This window comes from Perca flavescens, chromosome 15 (genome assembly GCF_004354835.1).
Source record: "Perca flavescens isolate YP-PL-M2 chromosome 15, PFLA_1.0, whole genome shotgun sequence".
Classification (NCBI taxonomy): domain Eukaryota; kingdom Metazoa; phylum Chordata; class Actinopteri; order Perciformes; family Percidae; genus Perca; species Perca flavescens.
The window spans coordinates 5,209,400-5,225,735 of record NC_041345.1 but is presented as its reverse complement, the minus strand read 5'-3'; the positions used below and the strand labels follow the sequence as shown (position 1 = coordinate 5,225,735).

Below are 16,336 nucleotides of genomic sequence, written 5' to 3'. Positions count from 1 at the left end.
TGTCTGCCTCTGTCTTCAATTTTGAGTTTATGTATTTGAATGCCACTTACACTGTTAAGCAATTCAAAAGCTGACAACTCTTTATGCCAAAACACTACCAGAATGTAGATAACATGGTTTATGTAGGACAATAGGTTTCCTTCAGATACATGCACCATATCTGTAGATTACATGAGTTTAAATCCTAGGATTTATTATAGCATTTATGCATGTTAATTTACACTGGAGCTTTGTGCTTCTGTATTGAAACCTGGATTTAGTATTTATATGTAATCTAATTTAATATCTTAAGTCTTGAGGAAATCTGAACTCAAGATGTCAATGGTACTGCAATTTAAATACCTGGTCCTAAACTACTTTCAATTTTATAAACCAATTCATTCTGGCATTTCTCAGCTCCTATGTGAGCCCTAGAGGCTTTCCTGCCTCTGTAATGTTAGCCAATCGCCAGCATTATTAGCTCTTGGTAGAACCATGCTTATTGGCTCACTGAGATTTACTCCTTAGGTATTTAAATTATGAACTGAATAAGGTGTCTTTCGATACTTTTAGACAACTCTGTCAGTGCTTAAGTAGTGACTTTAGTACCCAGTCCTCTGATGTCAAGTCTCTTTGGGATCTGAGCTGTGGTGGTCTACTTTACCTTCTTGACATACAAACATGAATTTCACAGCCCATTAGTTACTTCATATTGCAGAGTGCTAAAAAATGTAATCTTTTACAAGTGTGAACCCAGTGTCTGAGAAATGTCTCACAATAGAACTAGAATCAGGAGTATGTTTTCTAAACCAATGTAGACCCTATTCAAGCAATAATCTGGGTTGATTTGACAAACCTGCAGTAAACAAGACAGCTGAGTCTGAGCCTGCAGCGCTTGTCTCGAGTCCTGTTACAGTCCCGGCAGTGAAGGGATGTTGGATTTTTACCAGAAATAGACATGACATAACCTCCAGTTTTAAGTTGAGTTTAGTTTGTAAGAAGTCATAACTTAAAGGTGTTCTTGCTAAACCTGGGACAACTTTAAACATCCTGTATTTAGTAACCAATTCAACTGTTCTTACTAATGGCAGCAGTATCCAACTCCTGGATGATATGAGCTCAAATGTAGGCTTTTCAGAAATGTGTAGCAAGATGCAAAAGTTTACTGATGGACAAATGCCTTTTGACTGACCAGGATCTGTTTTTTATTCCTTGGGTGTGACGATGCCACATTCAGGACTATTAAAACACCATGATTAGTATCTCACAATATAATAAATACACTGTGTGTGTGTGTGTGTGTGTGGCTCAATCCCATTAGAACAGTTCATTATTGTCATCAATGCACGTCGTTATCACCCAGTAGTGCTACAGATAATGCTACAGCTTTTCTCATTTACTTGTACAATAGTGCATTTTATGAAGATCTCATTTAGTCATTTCAATAAATATGTGAACATATATAAAATACAGGCAGCGGAAACTTTAAAAGGACAGTACACATTCCATCACTAGGTCTTATTTGATTAGATGTATCAGTACCGCTGTATTCTATGCTTCTGGGTTCATGCTGACCTTATTGCAGCAGTGTTACCTGGCTCAGCTGACCGGATGTGGAATTGTGAATTCAAAGGTCAGGGCAGGCTCAAAGATCACGCCCCGCATGATGAGTCACTTATAGTCACACAGAAGGTTTTTTTCCTCTGTCCTCAGGCATCTCGTCATTACATCATTTGCGATCATGCTCTCCTTCATGGGATCATGAGTTTGGTTATTAGCCATAAATTCTACGAGGATGAGTACCTGAGGATGTTGGCAAACTAGAAAATGTGTTTGCTCACTTAAGGATCACAGAGACTTTGATAGCAATGTATCTCCACTTTCCATTATTTTATGTGGCTTAGGCTCTTTATAGCCACATTAGAGAACATTTACCAAATGATTGACTTTTGTTCAGACTCTCCCCTGTAATCGTAACCTGATTGTGAATTTACAGCAGTTGCACAGTTTAGACAGCAGATGGCAGCCAAGGTCCATTTTTATTTGTATCCAAAAAAAAGTGAGGCGTGACTGTGCTGTATGTTGCTGCATGATCCGAAACACTGTAACTCATATTAAAGCTTATGCACAGAGCTGCATCTGAACCCGTGTGGTTTTTTTTGCAGCTGGTTTATGTAATGGGTGTGAATATCCATCTTTAATAATTTAGTTACATTTGATGTGATTTAATGGGAGGTGAGGTATTATTGGGCTGCTGTTATGCAGAGAATGGCACTGAATATGGAAATGGGGGAGTGCAAGAGACAGAGTGTGTGTTCAATACAGCAGTAAAAAAAAAAAAAAAAAAGAAAAAGGGTGGATAAAAGATGTGTACCATAAAAGTAATTGAGCTTGTATATGTTTTAAACCAGCTTTCCTAGAACCCAGTGCTGACACGGGCACATTTCCTGTCCACATCTAAAAATGGATTTGCATATTGCAGAGAGGAAAGGAGGATAAGATGGATGGTGGATGGTGCGGCCCCACCCTCATGTTCTATGCATCATATATATATATATATATATATATATATATATATATATATATATATATATATATATATCCTGTTTCTGTGTATGACTCCACAAATCCAGCACTATAGCCACATTAGTCAGGCTGTCCCAGTTCCATACAGTCTTCTGGGCTGCTGGAGGAACCTGAGGATATATGATGGGCCTGGAGGGCTGCTTGAGGGAACATGGATGGCCTGTGCACGTGCACATAGAAAGTGTTTGCATTGATATATGCATACATTAAGTCAGGGTGCATACAGACTGCCTGCTGCATGCTCATACACATTGAAGATCAAGTGGGTTTGGTATTGGAAATGTATTCCATCTCGCTGCGGCCCACCCGCATGGGATTCTGCTGAGACTGCTTCCCTCTGATATCCTTTTATTGCCACGCCAGCAAAACACTCACTGGCAGGGAAGCAGTGCTTTGCTTGTGTGTCTGTGTGTGTGTGTTGTGTGTGTGTATGTGCAACCATACTCCATTTTTCTGTGCTTGTTGAGGTTATTGTGTGTTGCCTGCACAGGTGTCAGCACTGCAGCTGTGTGTGAATAAGGCACTCCAGAGACGACACATAGGGGGCTCAATTTGTCAGAAAACGAGGCTTGCTGTGTTCCTCCATTTACTACAGCTGTGCAGCTTTACAGAAACTCCATTGGTCGGGTCACTGATCCACCACGCATGCAGTTCTCATCCTCCTCCAACAGATGGGGGCGCTGAGCTGCATGGGCCTGTCTGGCACAAAAACTGGGTGAAAGGCAAACTAGAAGGCTACTACTGCTGACAGAAGGAGGCCAGCAGAGAATAATTGATCGTATTCAAATACAGTAGCCCCTGTTTTTGTGTGCCTCAGAGCGGTTTGCATTTTACCGAGGGTGACATGACCGCTGAAGGTAACGCAGCCCCCCTCTGCACTGTTCTGGTGAAGTTTGATTGACTGACAGCAGTAGTGTTTCTGTCAGTGAGCTGCTGACTAACAGCAGGCTCTAAAATCTGGTCAACTTGGCTCATTTTTAATCAGTTGTTTTCTCTCTGTGTTTTTCATACCTCAGTCACATCAAATACTGTATATCCTGTTCCCTCCTTCCACAATCCTGAATAGGAATAAAGGCTTTGTAATTGGAGCAGACACAAGAGACGAGAGAGAAATACAGCGTCAGGGTTGAAAAGATGCGTCGAGGCCCTCGCAGGCATTTTCTGTTTTTTTTCTTGAGCTTTCGGCGGCCCTGACGCATCACCAGTGTACATTTACTCAGCAGGATATTTGTGTGTTGCATCAATGTTTCCTTACAGATGTGGCGAAGGCTGGGTGTTTTTTCTCGAGAATAAAACCCCACGATTTCTCAGAGCTCTGACCGCACAACTGCAGGCACAGGAACAGGCACCAAAAATACACAACCCCTGTGCAATGCAGGCTTGCTCAAGCACCCTGCATGCACACTTGACAACTCCCCCCTCCACCCCCACCCCTCACACAACCCCCCTTACCCCACCCCCAAGCTTGGTTTGAAGCAGTGGCAGCTGGGAATCACATTGCTGTGACTCCCATGCGTGTCCTTGTCTTGGTACCATTTTCCAGAAATGAGGGCGTTTATTTTGATTTGATTCAAACAGAATTCAAACTGCAGGCTCTTGGCTGTGTTTTAATGACTTCTTGGACAGCACACAGCAATTTGCACAAACATAGTAGATGTTGTGCATTCTAAATTCAGGTCTCGAACTTGGCTTTTTAACTTGTACGTGTTCTATTTGCAGTGCTGCATGTGTGGACTGTGGGTGGCTTAGTCCTGCTTAATTGATAAACTGCTACACGTTATGGGGAAGTACACACATGACCACGCGTCTACCTATTTTTGCACACCTCTTTTCGCATCGTCTAAAATACGGCAAACTTTATTGAACATCCAATTACAAAATCATGAAAATTATATTTGTGGCGACAGATAATCATGTGAGAGCCAATAGCGTGTATATTTCTTTGGGCATCCATGTCATCTGACTACCTCAACACATTGAGTTAGTTGTGTGTAGGGCTGTGTGCATGTGGCCAGCTGTTTGTCCTCCAGCAGAGAAGCAGGGAGCTCCTCAAACACACACACACACACACACACACACACACACACACACCCCCCAAGAGCTTTGCAAACCCTGCAAGGCCCTGTCTGATGATTGGCAGGTGCCCCATGAGAGCTGTATGTGTGATCTTCAAGTGGGGGTCGTGTGTAGTGATGTCAGTCATCGCAGACTCTCTCATCGGCATATTTATTGCACACATCCCGTCTCTGTATGTTTGTTTCATTCCATCAGAAAACATGACACTGCAATTAGCCTTCCCCCCCATCCTATAGCGGATTTGTGTTGCTGCAGTGCAGCTGCAGTCGCTTCAATAACAATACAGTACTTGTGTAGAGCACGAGACAAGGCATGATGAATGATTTAGCACTTTGGACATGCAGGCGCTCTGTGTGTGTGTGTGTGTGTGTGTGTGTGTGTACTGGTGTGTGAGAGTGGATTAGGAGGGGTCCCATCAAAATATATGAACTGTTGTTTATTTATTCCTGATTCTTATTTTCTTCCATTTACAGAATGTTGTATGAAATATGTTTAATTTAGAATTGATCATAAATAAAGACTTTATTAGCACCTCCAGTCCAGTCCAAGTTAGATTCGCTTACTGAAGTGCTGTCATTGAAAGGTGGATGCTTATGCAGGGGGGACATCTTTCTGTGTTCATTTATTTATGTATTTCTTTTCCAGAGAGGACTGAGCCCCCCCAGCTGAATTAATCAATGCTGTCTCTGTGCTGCGTCCCCTGTGGGTTAATGCAGCCACACGCCTGGAGGAAAATCTGATAAAATAAAATCATTTACCTGATCCTTCAATTGATATGACAGAATTAACCCAAACCCCAACAATGGTCTTTGGACAGCCACACGGCTGGAGGTGGATGTCAGAGATGGTGCTCAGGGAAAGATAAGAGTCAAACAACAAAGGGAAGAAAGAAAAACACAATAAGCCTAAAACAAGGGATAAGGGATAACAAATGTTGTCGTTCTGTAATCTTGGGTCAGCAAAATAGCACGTTACTGGAATGAAAAACTCAGTTGTGGTATTATATTGACTCAGCAGCGTTTCAGGCCATAAATCATGGTGTTCAGTACTTTTCCACTGCAGCCCCACATAAAGGACAATATTGAAGTTTTAATCTGTACCATCCTCAAAGAACTCAGTTGGTGTATAGGCTATAAAAAGACATAATCTACCCAAATGGTCCCATCTGCTCCTGCAGCAAGCATCCCTGGGATAAGCCTAACCTAGAAATAAAGATGTGTTATAATGAGGAAGGTGAGAAGCTGCACATAAACCACACATTGTTCTACTATAGGTGGAGAGGGCAATAAAGAATAATGAATAGGCCTACATTTTTCATACTTTTTTTTTTATTGGATTTTCTGGCTAATTAATGGACTAATTTCAGCACCATGCCAGGCTATAATAATTTAGGGCGGACACTGTGTCATAAAAGATATCAGCCTGCAGTTAATTAAGATAAATTAAGAGTAGGCTATATCTTTAAATTGGAGTTATTGTTGAATACTGTTGAATTAAACCCGTGCGTAAAAATGTGGACAGGAAACATAGCCTAGTGTGCTTCTTTTTTTTTATCTGAAGGAAACATAACTAAGCTGTTTGATTAAAAAAAAGATGTATGAATAGGTTACCACCACGACGCTTCAAAGCCCATACAGCAGCCAAACCCAACTCAGTGGAGATAACCCCCCGCCCCACGAACGCCGCGGCATTTGACAAGAAAAACAACAAGGAGATGATGAAACCTGCCTCCTGCTTGCGGGGCTGAAAAGACAGCAACAATAGGGTCCTAATCTAAAGCCATTGTCTGCGTTCCCAGTCGGAGCGATTTGGAGAACAAAGGCTGGCTCGGTCCCCTCGGACAGCCCGGGACGGGACATCGCTCTGATCTCCGCCTGGTAATTCCCTCTCCGGGTCCCGTCAGTGGAGGGGCGGGGACAAGCTATAGGCGCTGCGGCGATCAAGACGGGTCCGGCCTGTCGCTGAGCGGCCTCTTCCAGTGCTCAGCTCGGCGGTAGCCTAGGCTACGGCTGTTTTGCGACTGGCCAAAACAAGAAAAAAAAACTCGAGGTGTGACCATGCACCGAAGGCGTCGCGAGTTCAGTTCACTGGAACACCGGACAACTATAGGCCTACACAGCGGGCTCATTGATCCGCCGCCGCCGTTAGCATGAGCCCGTAAGCTGTTGTTCCGATGCGCCTCCGCTGACCTCTTTCTCTCCTCTCCCTCGGTGGTTTAGTGTCTGCTGTAGCGCTGCCTTTCCCCCTACCGGAGGGTCGCCTTGAAACCGGCACACTGCGAGGAGGAGGGGCTGGAGAAGTGTGTGTGTGTGTGTGTGTGTGGGGGGGTGATATGGGCAGCTTGAAACCGCCTCAGATTTTTTAAATCAACATTTTTTGCAACTATGTAACGCGGAGCGGTTTACCTCAAAGGAAATGTATTGATGATCGAAGAAAAAAAAAATCCCCGCGATTGTAAGACTGTGCACGAGGGTGGGGGGGTGGATAGGTCATATATTTAGAGCCCGACTTCACACCAGAGGTCTGAATTCTAGCATAGCAACTTAATGGGTACACCACTTGTTCTCCTCTTCTAATGCAAATCCCCCCCGCTAAGACTCGACTATACACCGGTTACACACAAGGAGACATCAAGCGTTGCTTCAACTATGGCCTGTTATGCGCATTTGCGTATCCAAAGCCGGACATTATTCCTGGGTGAGAAATGGTGTAGGGTATCACAAATATAGTGGCCACGAAGGCGACATGTGGACCAACACTAATCAATACATAAAATAGCATCTGATGGAATAAAGATGTGGCATTAAGTACAATACCTCTTCATCCCACCTCTCTCCTAGTCCATAGTCTCCATTTGTGCGTAACGAACTTTGTGGTTTTTTGGTGCATTTCTTTTTTAAATTATTGTTATTGTATGGACTTTTTTTTCAGCCTTCATGGGAGTCTCGGACGTGCCACAACAGGCCTAATGTTTGTGTCTCATCTATGTTATTACTAGCTCATAACACGTTCACTTTCCTTTTCCACATAACCATATATGCAAAATGACTGGCCTTTTATGAGTTGTCTCGGGTTTGCCAATGGGGAAAACAACGCCCAAATTGTGGTCGCCCGGATTAAATTAAATAATTCAATTAGACTGAATGAAGGAGCTTTACTTGAGATTGTTTGTTGTGTTTGATGATTCCATTCAGACACATTTATTTTAGAGCAGGGGTAATGGAAAAGTAATTTACTGACTAAGGTAATTATCCACTGCTTCTTAGTGAGAAAAAGTAAACTAGGGACCACACTTTATTAAAAACGAGTGCAATAGTTATAAGACCAACAACGCCCCCATACTTTCCGCTTCCCAATCTTTGAGCGTCTATTATAATTAGCGTGGAAATGGGTGGAGGGGGGTGGGTCGCCTTAAAACTGGCCCCCACCACTGAAGAAAAAGTAACCCACTGCTTGTTTTTGATCACTGAAGGGAGAGGGGACCTTGAAACGGCTCAACCTCTTTGCTCCATAATTGGTTTTATAGTGCTGGCGAGAGGCCAGGATGTTTTTTTTTTTCAGTGGGGACTTTGATTGGCATCTTGTGCAACCAATAAGGCAGTAGCTGTGTAAAACGTACTGGGCTGGTCGGGGGTTGGGTGGTGGCGAGGGAGATGGGCGGGGCTTGTAAAAACAATGCTGTGTTTCATTGCTGAGGAGTTTACGGACGCGTCAGGGGCTCTCTCTCCCCCCCTAGTTTACCTTCGGACTAGCCTGTTATGGACTACTCCAGTTCTCCCAGCAACCTGGACGGATTTTGAGAAACATTTGCATTTTTAGCTCCTTTCCCCAAAATTTTCCACATACAAGTAAGCGGTCGGCATGCTTTTTTTCCTTGTTTGTTTTTTCTTTTTCCAGCTAGTGTCCGAGTTCTCGGTGTTTTAAAAGCTAATTCGGGCTGTAAATGCGAGTAAAAAAGGGCGCGGAGGTTTTTATATACGACATTTTGGATTTTAAGAAACTGTTGTCGGTGTGAAAATCCCACTTTCTAGACGTTTCCGCCGAGAAAGTTTTGTTTCGTAAATGGAACCGTGAAAAGTTTGAAACGTGGCTGAAATGCCGTGCTCCTCCGTACGGCAGACGTACCGCATGGATAACAAGGACAAGGATACAAACTAACTCCCGTGTGTCTTCCAGAGGGCTTAAAGGCAACGTTTGTGGTTGTTGGTGTATTTCTCTCAAGGAAAAAAAGGTTTATTGTGATTTCTGAACGAGCCATTCTTCAGATCCCTCCCGCCTGGATATCACGAGTCGTTGCTGTAATGTTTGCTTGCAGCCTTTGAAGGTTAACTCGACTTTCGCCTTGTTTTTCACTTAAATTCACACAACTCTCAGTGTTTGACTAGTGTTTATTTTCGTCTATTAAAAAAAAATATTTCACAAGCCACACATTTTTTTTTTTATCTCCCTTGTTGCCTTCGGATAAAGTCGCAGTTGGTGGTGGTTGTTCTCCGTGAAGTAACTTTTATTATATTTTAGTCTTTTTAATATCACACGTAGCCTACATATGTCTGCGAAGATTGTGTTGTCGGCCTATCTTCTGTTTTGCAAAAAATATTAAAATCGACGTTTTAACAGATACAAGACGCATTGCTCTGGTCAATGCTGATTAAACGGAATATCCGTGGATTTATCATTTAAATCACAGTAGTTTATCTTAATACTATTTTAAACTAAGGTCCGGAAGGTGAACCGCGTCGATAAGGTGGATATAAAATGAGGTTTTTAGTTTTTTTTAAACAGCGGGACCGAAGTGTTTACGGGTTGGGTTTTGAGGTCTTTCGTCGGCCAGCACCCATGTCCAAATGCGAAGTAGCCCGGACTAAATTCGCATCTCTGGGCAACAAAACACCACTAACCCTGCTGATTAATGATGCAGGCTTTTGCAACCCTATTTATTTTTAACCCGTTTGAAATTTATATTTGATGCGCCTCCAGTATTTATGGTGTAGGCTAGCCTATTGGTTTACAGGGCGACTCGGCCCATAGCCTACGTTGCTGGTTTACGGTTTAGGAAACAGCTGGGTAATCGGAAAAGGTTGAATAGGTTGTTAAAATTTGACCGTACGCGTTTCCATCGCATAATCGCTTGAGTGTTTTCATGGCCGGGGCAGAGCAGCTGGCCGCCCCTCTCCTGGTTGTTTCCCTGGGAAGCGGAGCCCCGGAGCGGCTGCCTGCTCGCTGTGTAGTGGGGGCGGAGTGCTGCTAGTCCGCTCAAATAGATCATAATATTGTCGATATAAGTTAAATCTGCATTAAGACTTGCAGTTGAGATACACCAGGAGCAACTCATGCGGTCACAGCCTACTGTCGACCAGCTTAATCAACGTTTAGTTTTTGAAGTGGATTTCCAAACTGCGTCATTGCACATATGGACCGCCTGTTCGCTGGAAAGAGGATAAATCATAAACTCTCAATTCTCAACAGTTTGTTCAGTGTGCCCACAGATTATATATCAAGCGAATGTTCTTCTTGTTGTATTTTATAGGTCAGCAGCATGGCTGAAAAGGAGCCCGAATCGCCTGGAAAACTAAAGGCATTATTATAGCCAGAATTGGCTTTTTCGGAATAGGGGGCCTATCCGAACGGACTATTTCTTTTCACAACTTTCCCCTCTGTGGATAATGGATGGCAGAGATTTTGGACCTCCCCGATCCGTCCACGTACCACCTCCGTTGTTGGCGGGGCTCGCAATGGAGTCTCACCGACTCGGAGCAGCAGCAGCAGCCAGGAGGATCCCTCCCTCGCCCGGTCACTTGGGTGCGAGTCATCCGCCGCCTCTCCACTCCGGGAAATTCTTGCCATCGGCCATTAACCTACATCCACACCACAGTAAGTACATGTTGTTAACACTGCTTGAATTCTGTAATGTGACTGCCCCAAAAATGCACAACCCTCAAATGTTTAAATAGCTTATTAACTTGAAATAACGCTGCGCATAAATGCGCACAGCTTGTGGCTGCCCGTGGCATCATGTGCGGTCATCACTTGAATATCGCTTCGGTGTTCCGTGGGAAATGTACCTATATGTTGATTTCATAAGGAGGTGTGGCTGTGGCAAGTTTCAAATGTGAAAGTCTGGGATCGTGTCAAAGATTCGGCCCTTGCGATGTGCAGCGTATTAGCGGAAAATTACTTTGCAGTTTGCAACACACAGCGGTAGATGGTAAGGCACAAACAGGGTTCACTGTTGAGGGTGGTGGTGTGGGTGTTGTTGCAGCAGTATGCAGGTCAGGGTGCAGTGGTCTTGGATTGCATGTGGACCATTACCATCATTGCTGTGAAAGCAGATTGTGTGTGAGTGTGAGAGAGAGAGAGAGAGAGAGAGAGATTTAGGAATGGCTGTGGGTTAGTGTCCTGTATTTGGTGTAAAAGCCACTCTCCTAGAAGACTTGGCAAATGTCTGATGCTGCTTTTACATGCATTTGTACCATTGTGTTGGACATCCCTGCCGCTGCCCTAAGGTACTTTGGGGTGTGTGTGTGTGTGTGTGTGTGTGTGTGTTCGAAATCGGGTTGAGTCATTTTTGTTATGGAAAAAAAGTAAAAATAATCTGAGTCCAGCTTCTTAAATGTGAATATTTTCTAGTTTCTTAAGTCCTTTTTATGGCGGTGAACTGAATATATTTGAGTTGTGGACAGAACCAAAACTTTTCAGGACGTCATTTTGGGCTTTGGGAAACAGACATTTTCCCCCCCATTTTTATAAACTCAATGTATGGATTGATCATCGATAATCGTTAGTTGTGTGTGTGAGTGAGTGTTAAGGCTGCACAATTTTATCGAAATCGCAATATGGATTATAGTGCAATATCCAAATCAGGGTGGGCGCAATATTTGTCAAACCATTCCGAATTAAGTATTGTGCTGCGGAGACGTCTCAGTCTACAAATCGTGTCTAACAGACTAAATCCCCGCAAAAATCAATATAATCATTTTAATTTTAATATTTTTCAATGAGAATAATGATACAAAAATGATCATTCCCTACAATATCGTTAATCATATCACAATATCAGTCAACATAATCACAATTAAATATTTGTGTGTGTGTGTTTTTTTTAATGAGCACATGTTGGGTGCAAACTGGATGGCTTTAATGTAATTGGCCATTAAAGTGTGGTATGAACCAGGCAGATGCTCTTTTAAAAGCAAACCTCCATATGTTTGTTTACATCATGTAGGGGTGTGTGTGTGTGTGTGTGTGTGTGTGTGTGTGTGTGTGTGTGTGTGTGTGTGTGTGTGTGTGTGTGTGTGTGTGTGGTATTACCTGCCTTTAGTCACTGGATTATCTGCAGTATATGTTATTCCCTGCTGCGCTGGTGATTTTAATTTCACTGCCCACACAGAGATGTCTGCTCCTGCTATTAGTAGTAGAAGCCTTGAAAAAGACAAGAAAGATTGTGGTCAGTCAAAGGGAAAGTCCAAGCGCTGTCATCTAGGTTCAAACCATATGTTGTGTGTGGGGGGAGCGATTGGTCTGCTGTGCCTTTTTTTAGAAAATGGAAAGGCTGAAAAATGCTCTCATTGAGTTACTTACATCCCCATGAAGTTATGTAGTTTCAGACAGATACAGTTTCTCTGGTTTCTTTTCAGAGGTAAACTCTGGAGATAATAATATTCCAGTTTTTAGTTGGGTTCCTCCTGTACTGATCGTTGAGCGTGGGGTTCAATGCAGTACTTGTCACATGGAGTGCGAGGTACTAGAGGTCTGGTAAAGTGCGGCAGTGCTCCCAGGGCAGGGCTCTGATGAATCTTTAATTTGACACACCGACAGAGCCCACACACTCAACTCGCACAAGCACATGAAACGCTGTCAGAGATGAAATCAACTCGCAGCAGGGAGCGTTAGGATGATTGATGGGTGTACCGTGGCAAAGAGATGTGCCAGAGCGCAGTTTATTGCAGCTAGTAGAGCCGATTTTTGTGGCTGTGGAATAGCACGGAAATATTTGCAGATGAAATGATCAGATGTGTCGATTTGCAGTAAACCGTGCAAATACCATTACTGGTTAAGATGTGTCTTTGGAGCAGAGGTGTGTTTCATTTGGGATGATGTTCCTCTATTTCCCCTCCTGTGGCTCCGAAACAAGCTGAAAATTGCTCGCGGTGAGTGTGCAGACTTGCTTGTGTGGAACGACTTGATGTGTAGCCACAGGAGGGGGGTTGTGAAGTGGAATTGACCCAACCACTGTTTCCAGCCCCGATTGGCAGTTTAAATGCTCCTTTTAAAACGGGATACATTTTATTCTGCCCACACACTGACCTTCCCACTCTCTGACTCTCATCTCCCCTACGCACACTCGCAGCCTCCACCCACTAAAACACACCACTGTACGATGCAGGTCATTTAGCTTTATGGCACTCCTTAATATCAAATCCCCACACATTACATTAACCAAACCTCAATTGAGATCTCAGTCCCATGCTTGTAATAACGCCATACAGACTTGTTACATGATAATTACCCGGTAATTGTAAATGTTCATAATGTTCCTGTTTAATTGCAATAAGCAGCGTGAATGCAGCGCTCAAGGACCTGGCGTGCAATCAGAAGGATCCAAGGTCGGCCCGCTGCTGTTTTTGTTTACACGTGTTTCGTGGAATTCAAGACATTTGTTTTGCATCGTTGTTTTTGGCTGACCTCTCGATAGCAGGGTTGACTTTTTATAGCTGCCAACACACCCCTATTTCCCAGGAGTCTCCCTTATTTTCTGTTTTAGTTCAGTTTTTAACAGGATTTCCACCTGACTTAACGGAGTAGAGTGTCTCCTTTATTTCGTGTGTGTGTGGGGGGGGGTGTGTGTGTGTGTGGCAGTGTGCTCCTCGTACAATCTGTAAAGAAGAAGAATATTCATTAGACAACCTACAGAAATACCTATTCATTCACACCGATTTCTATCTAAACACGATAAGGTGTGTTTCACTGTTTATAGATGTCAAATGGCTGTAAAGGGTCCTCTTGTCTAGAGGAGGTCTGCCGGAGCCTCCATCACCAGATTGAGGCCATCTGTCCTCTTTCCTCCCTCTGGCAGCAGACGGTAGGACCTGCTGAAATGTGACTGCACTGTGGAAACGCTGCCGCAGAGACTTTGCAATTACGGTTATCGCGTGCAGATTGTTTTATTGTGAAGGGCGTGTATAACATCATATGCTGCGTCCCAGACACAATTTTTGGCACTTCAAGTCACGACTTTGTTAGCGTTCCAGGCAAAGTCACGACAAAGTTAGCGTAGCGGCTACCTAAAGTTGACGTTAGCTAGCGCTAGCTGATACTAGCGATATCTAGTCTGCGATCTATTTTGGGCTTCATTTAATAAACGCAACCTGTAGTAGTACACAATCGTATGTGTATTGTTTTGATTATAATGTGCGGGATTACTTTACGTTGCCTAGTTATGTCCATTTATTTCTATTTCTCACCGGTAATCACCGGCGTCTGTACAGCATCAACAGGGGTCGCCATTGTTGTTTATGTGTGTGTGACGTCAAAAACTGTAACTGGGAGTACAACCATGTGGTACCAGTTCATGGGGAGTAAGTTAGGGGTTTGACTGCCGTTCCAGGATGCTTTCACGGGTAGAAGGTTGTGAAAACACGGGTTAGGGGTTGTCTGGAACTAGGGCCAATAGGGCACCGGTGCCGACTTAAACGGTAGTAACGAGACCGAATAATAACGAAAATTTCGGTGCCTGACTTTACACTACACTCGTCAGCAGGTAACGTTAGCCTACCTTTAGCTAGCAGCTGGATTAACAGACGTAACCGTCCGCAGTTGTCGGAATTTAACAACACAGACGGTGCGTTCACTTAAAACAGGTAGCCTCGTGGTGCATTCAAAGTTATTGAACTTTTCCCATCTGGTGGTTGTTTTTGTCGTTCAACAGCAATTTACTGGTGAAATAAGTTATTGTTATAAGTTATAGTTAGGGCTGGGTACCGAACGTCGATACTTTTATGATATCGAAAAAAATACTCCAATCCTACGAGTATCAAAAAATTCTTTATCTTTCGGTGCCAAATTTCGGTTCTAAAAGCATCTGAGCGCGTAAGCGCAAGCTTATCTGTCCTGAGCAGTTTTACCAGAATTTTTTAATTTTGATAACTGTTTTGATTCACATTTAAGGTGGAAAATAAAAGCTTTGTGTTTTTGTTGATGTTGAAATGAATTTTAAAACATTTGGTATCGAAAAAAGTATCGTTAGGAATCTGTATCGAAACTGGGGTATCGAAATTGGCAGATCGAAAGATTCTGAACGATACCAGCCCTAGTTATAGTTATTACATTATTATTAAATCTTTAATTTTGACCATATGGCCTAAGCAATAAACAAGCCGTTCTTTAATGCCGCCGCCTGTTTAGTACCCTTCTTTTTTTACTTTATTAAAAATTATCGGTTCAGGCACCGTTTAGTCACCAGCACAGTTTTAAAAGTATCGCTTTAGTACCGGTATCGAAAAAAACCCAAACGATACCCAACCCTACCTGGAACGCAGCAAAAGGTTTTGCACGTGATTGTGCTTTTGCACTTTCTATTTGTGCAACTTTTTTAATGCTAAGCGTTCTTTTGCACCGCATTTACCAGAGATAACTTGACAATCAAGCAACATGTGACCTCTTTTTTTTCTTGTTTTTTGACCAGTTTATTACTCAGTTCTTCTTCTAAATCAACAACACATTGTTGCTGCAGCTGTGGGAAACTTAAAACGCATCACTCTCTGTGCACCAGTTGCTTTTTTTTTCTTCCCTCTGGGTGTTGAGAGCGGTCAAAATTGTAGAAGCATGCAGAAACTGGGTGTAGGTTGATTCTCTGTTGTGTCACATCAACTAGCCATTGTTGTACATGATTACTTTAACAGTATGGAATGATCTTACACATGTAAGAGAACCGTCTGGAACAAGTGCATGTTTAATGAGGCAAAAATAGTGTTCAGGGCGGCGGCCCTCACCGGTTAGACTTAAGGGATAAGACATCTAAACCAGCAACTTCTCTGCTCTATTGTCTCACACACACATATATACTCACACACACACCCACAGTCATTTTTAGTGTTCACTAAAGAGTAGCAGAAGAGTGGAGTGAGACGCAGAGGCAAATGTAGGTGTTACAGTGAGTGCAGAGAAGGGAAGTCAATAGGTGAAAGATGAAAACAGCTCAAGACAAATGGAGAAGGAGAACTAAGTGGGAACAATCCCTAAGGTAGAAAGCTGTGTTTTGTTTTCAAGGGATAAGAGCTGAGGTTGTTGTTTGTGTGTGTGTGTGTGTGTGTGTGTGTGAGGGGAACAGTGAAGATGGGAGGATTGAGGTCTTGTGTATGGGAATGAGAGCATGTGATTGTGCTTAGTGCTGTTAGAGCTGGTGTTTCCCCTGGGACTCTCTGCAGAGAGAAAGGAAGAGATTTATCCTGACCACAACACATTCATACACGGTTAGATAAATGTGGTAGCCCTTCAAATGTTCTCCCTTTCAGACACACACACACACACACACACACACACACACACACACACACACACGAGTGTAAGCATAATTCATGCAGCTTGCGGGGCAGCGTGTCTCGGCCAATACCAATTTGTCTTCCACCTCGCTTGGTTAGTGTGTCTGTTTACGTTAAAATTAATGTGGTGAGTGTGTGTTTATATGTATTCAAGACAC

At 43.2% G+C, this 16,336-nt stretch overlaps 1 protein-coding gene across 1 annotated transcript in view; it reads left to right on the top strand.

Moving 5' to 3' along the window:
• Positions 1–8,315: 8,315 nt before the first annotated feature.
• tnrc18 (trinucleotide repeat containing 18) overlaps positions 8,316–16,336 on the top strand; it is a 58,009-nt gene continuing 49,988 nt past the window's right edge. Inside the window, exons 1-2 of the mRNA XM_028598507.1 lie at positions 8,316–8,489; positions 10,169–10,512. Of these exons, the coding sequence (XP_028454308.1) occupies positions 10,305–10,512 (208 nt within the window). The 5' untranslated portion in view covers positions 8,316–8,489; positions 10,169–10,304. The remainder of the gene's footprint in view (positions 8,490–10,168; positions 10,513–16,336) is intronic.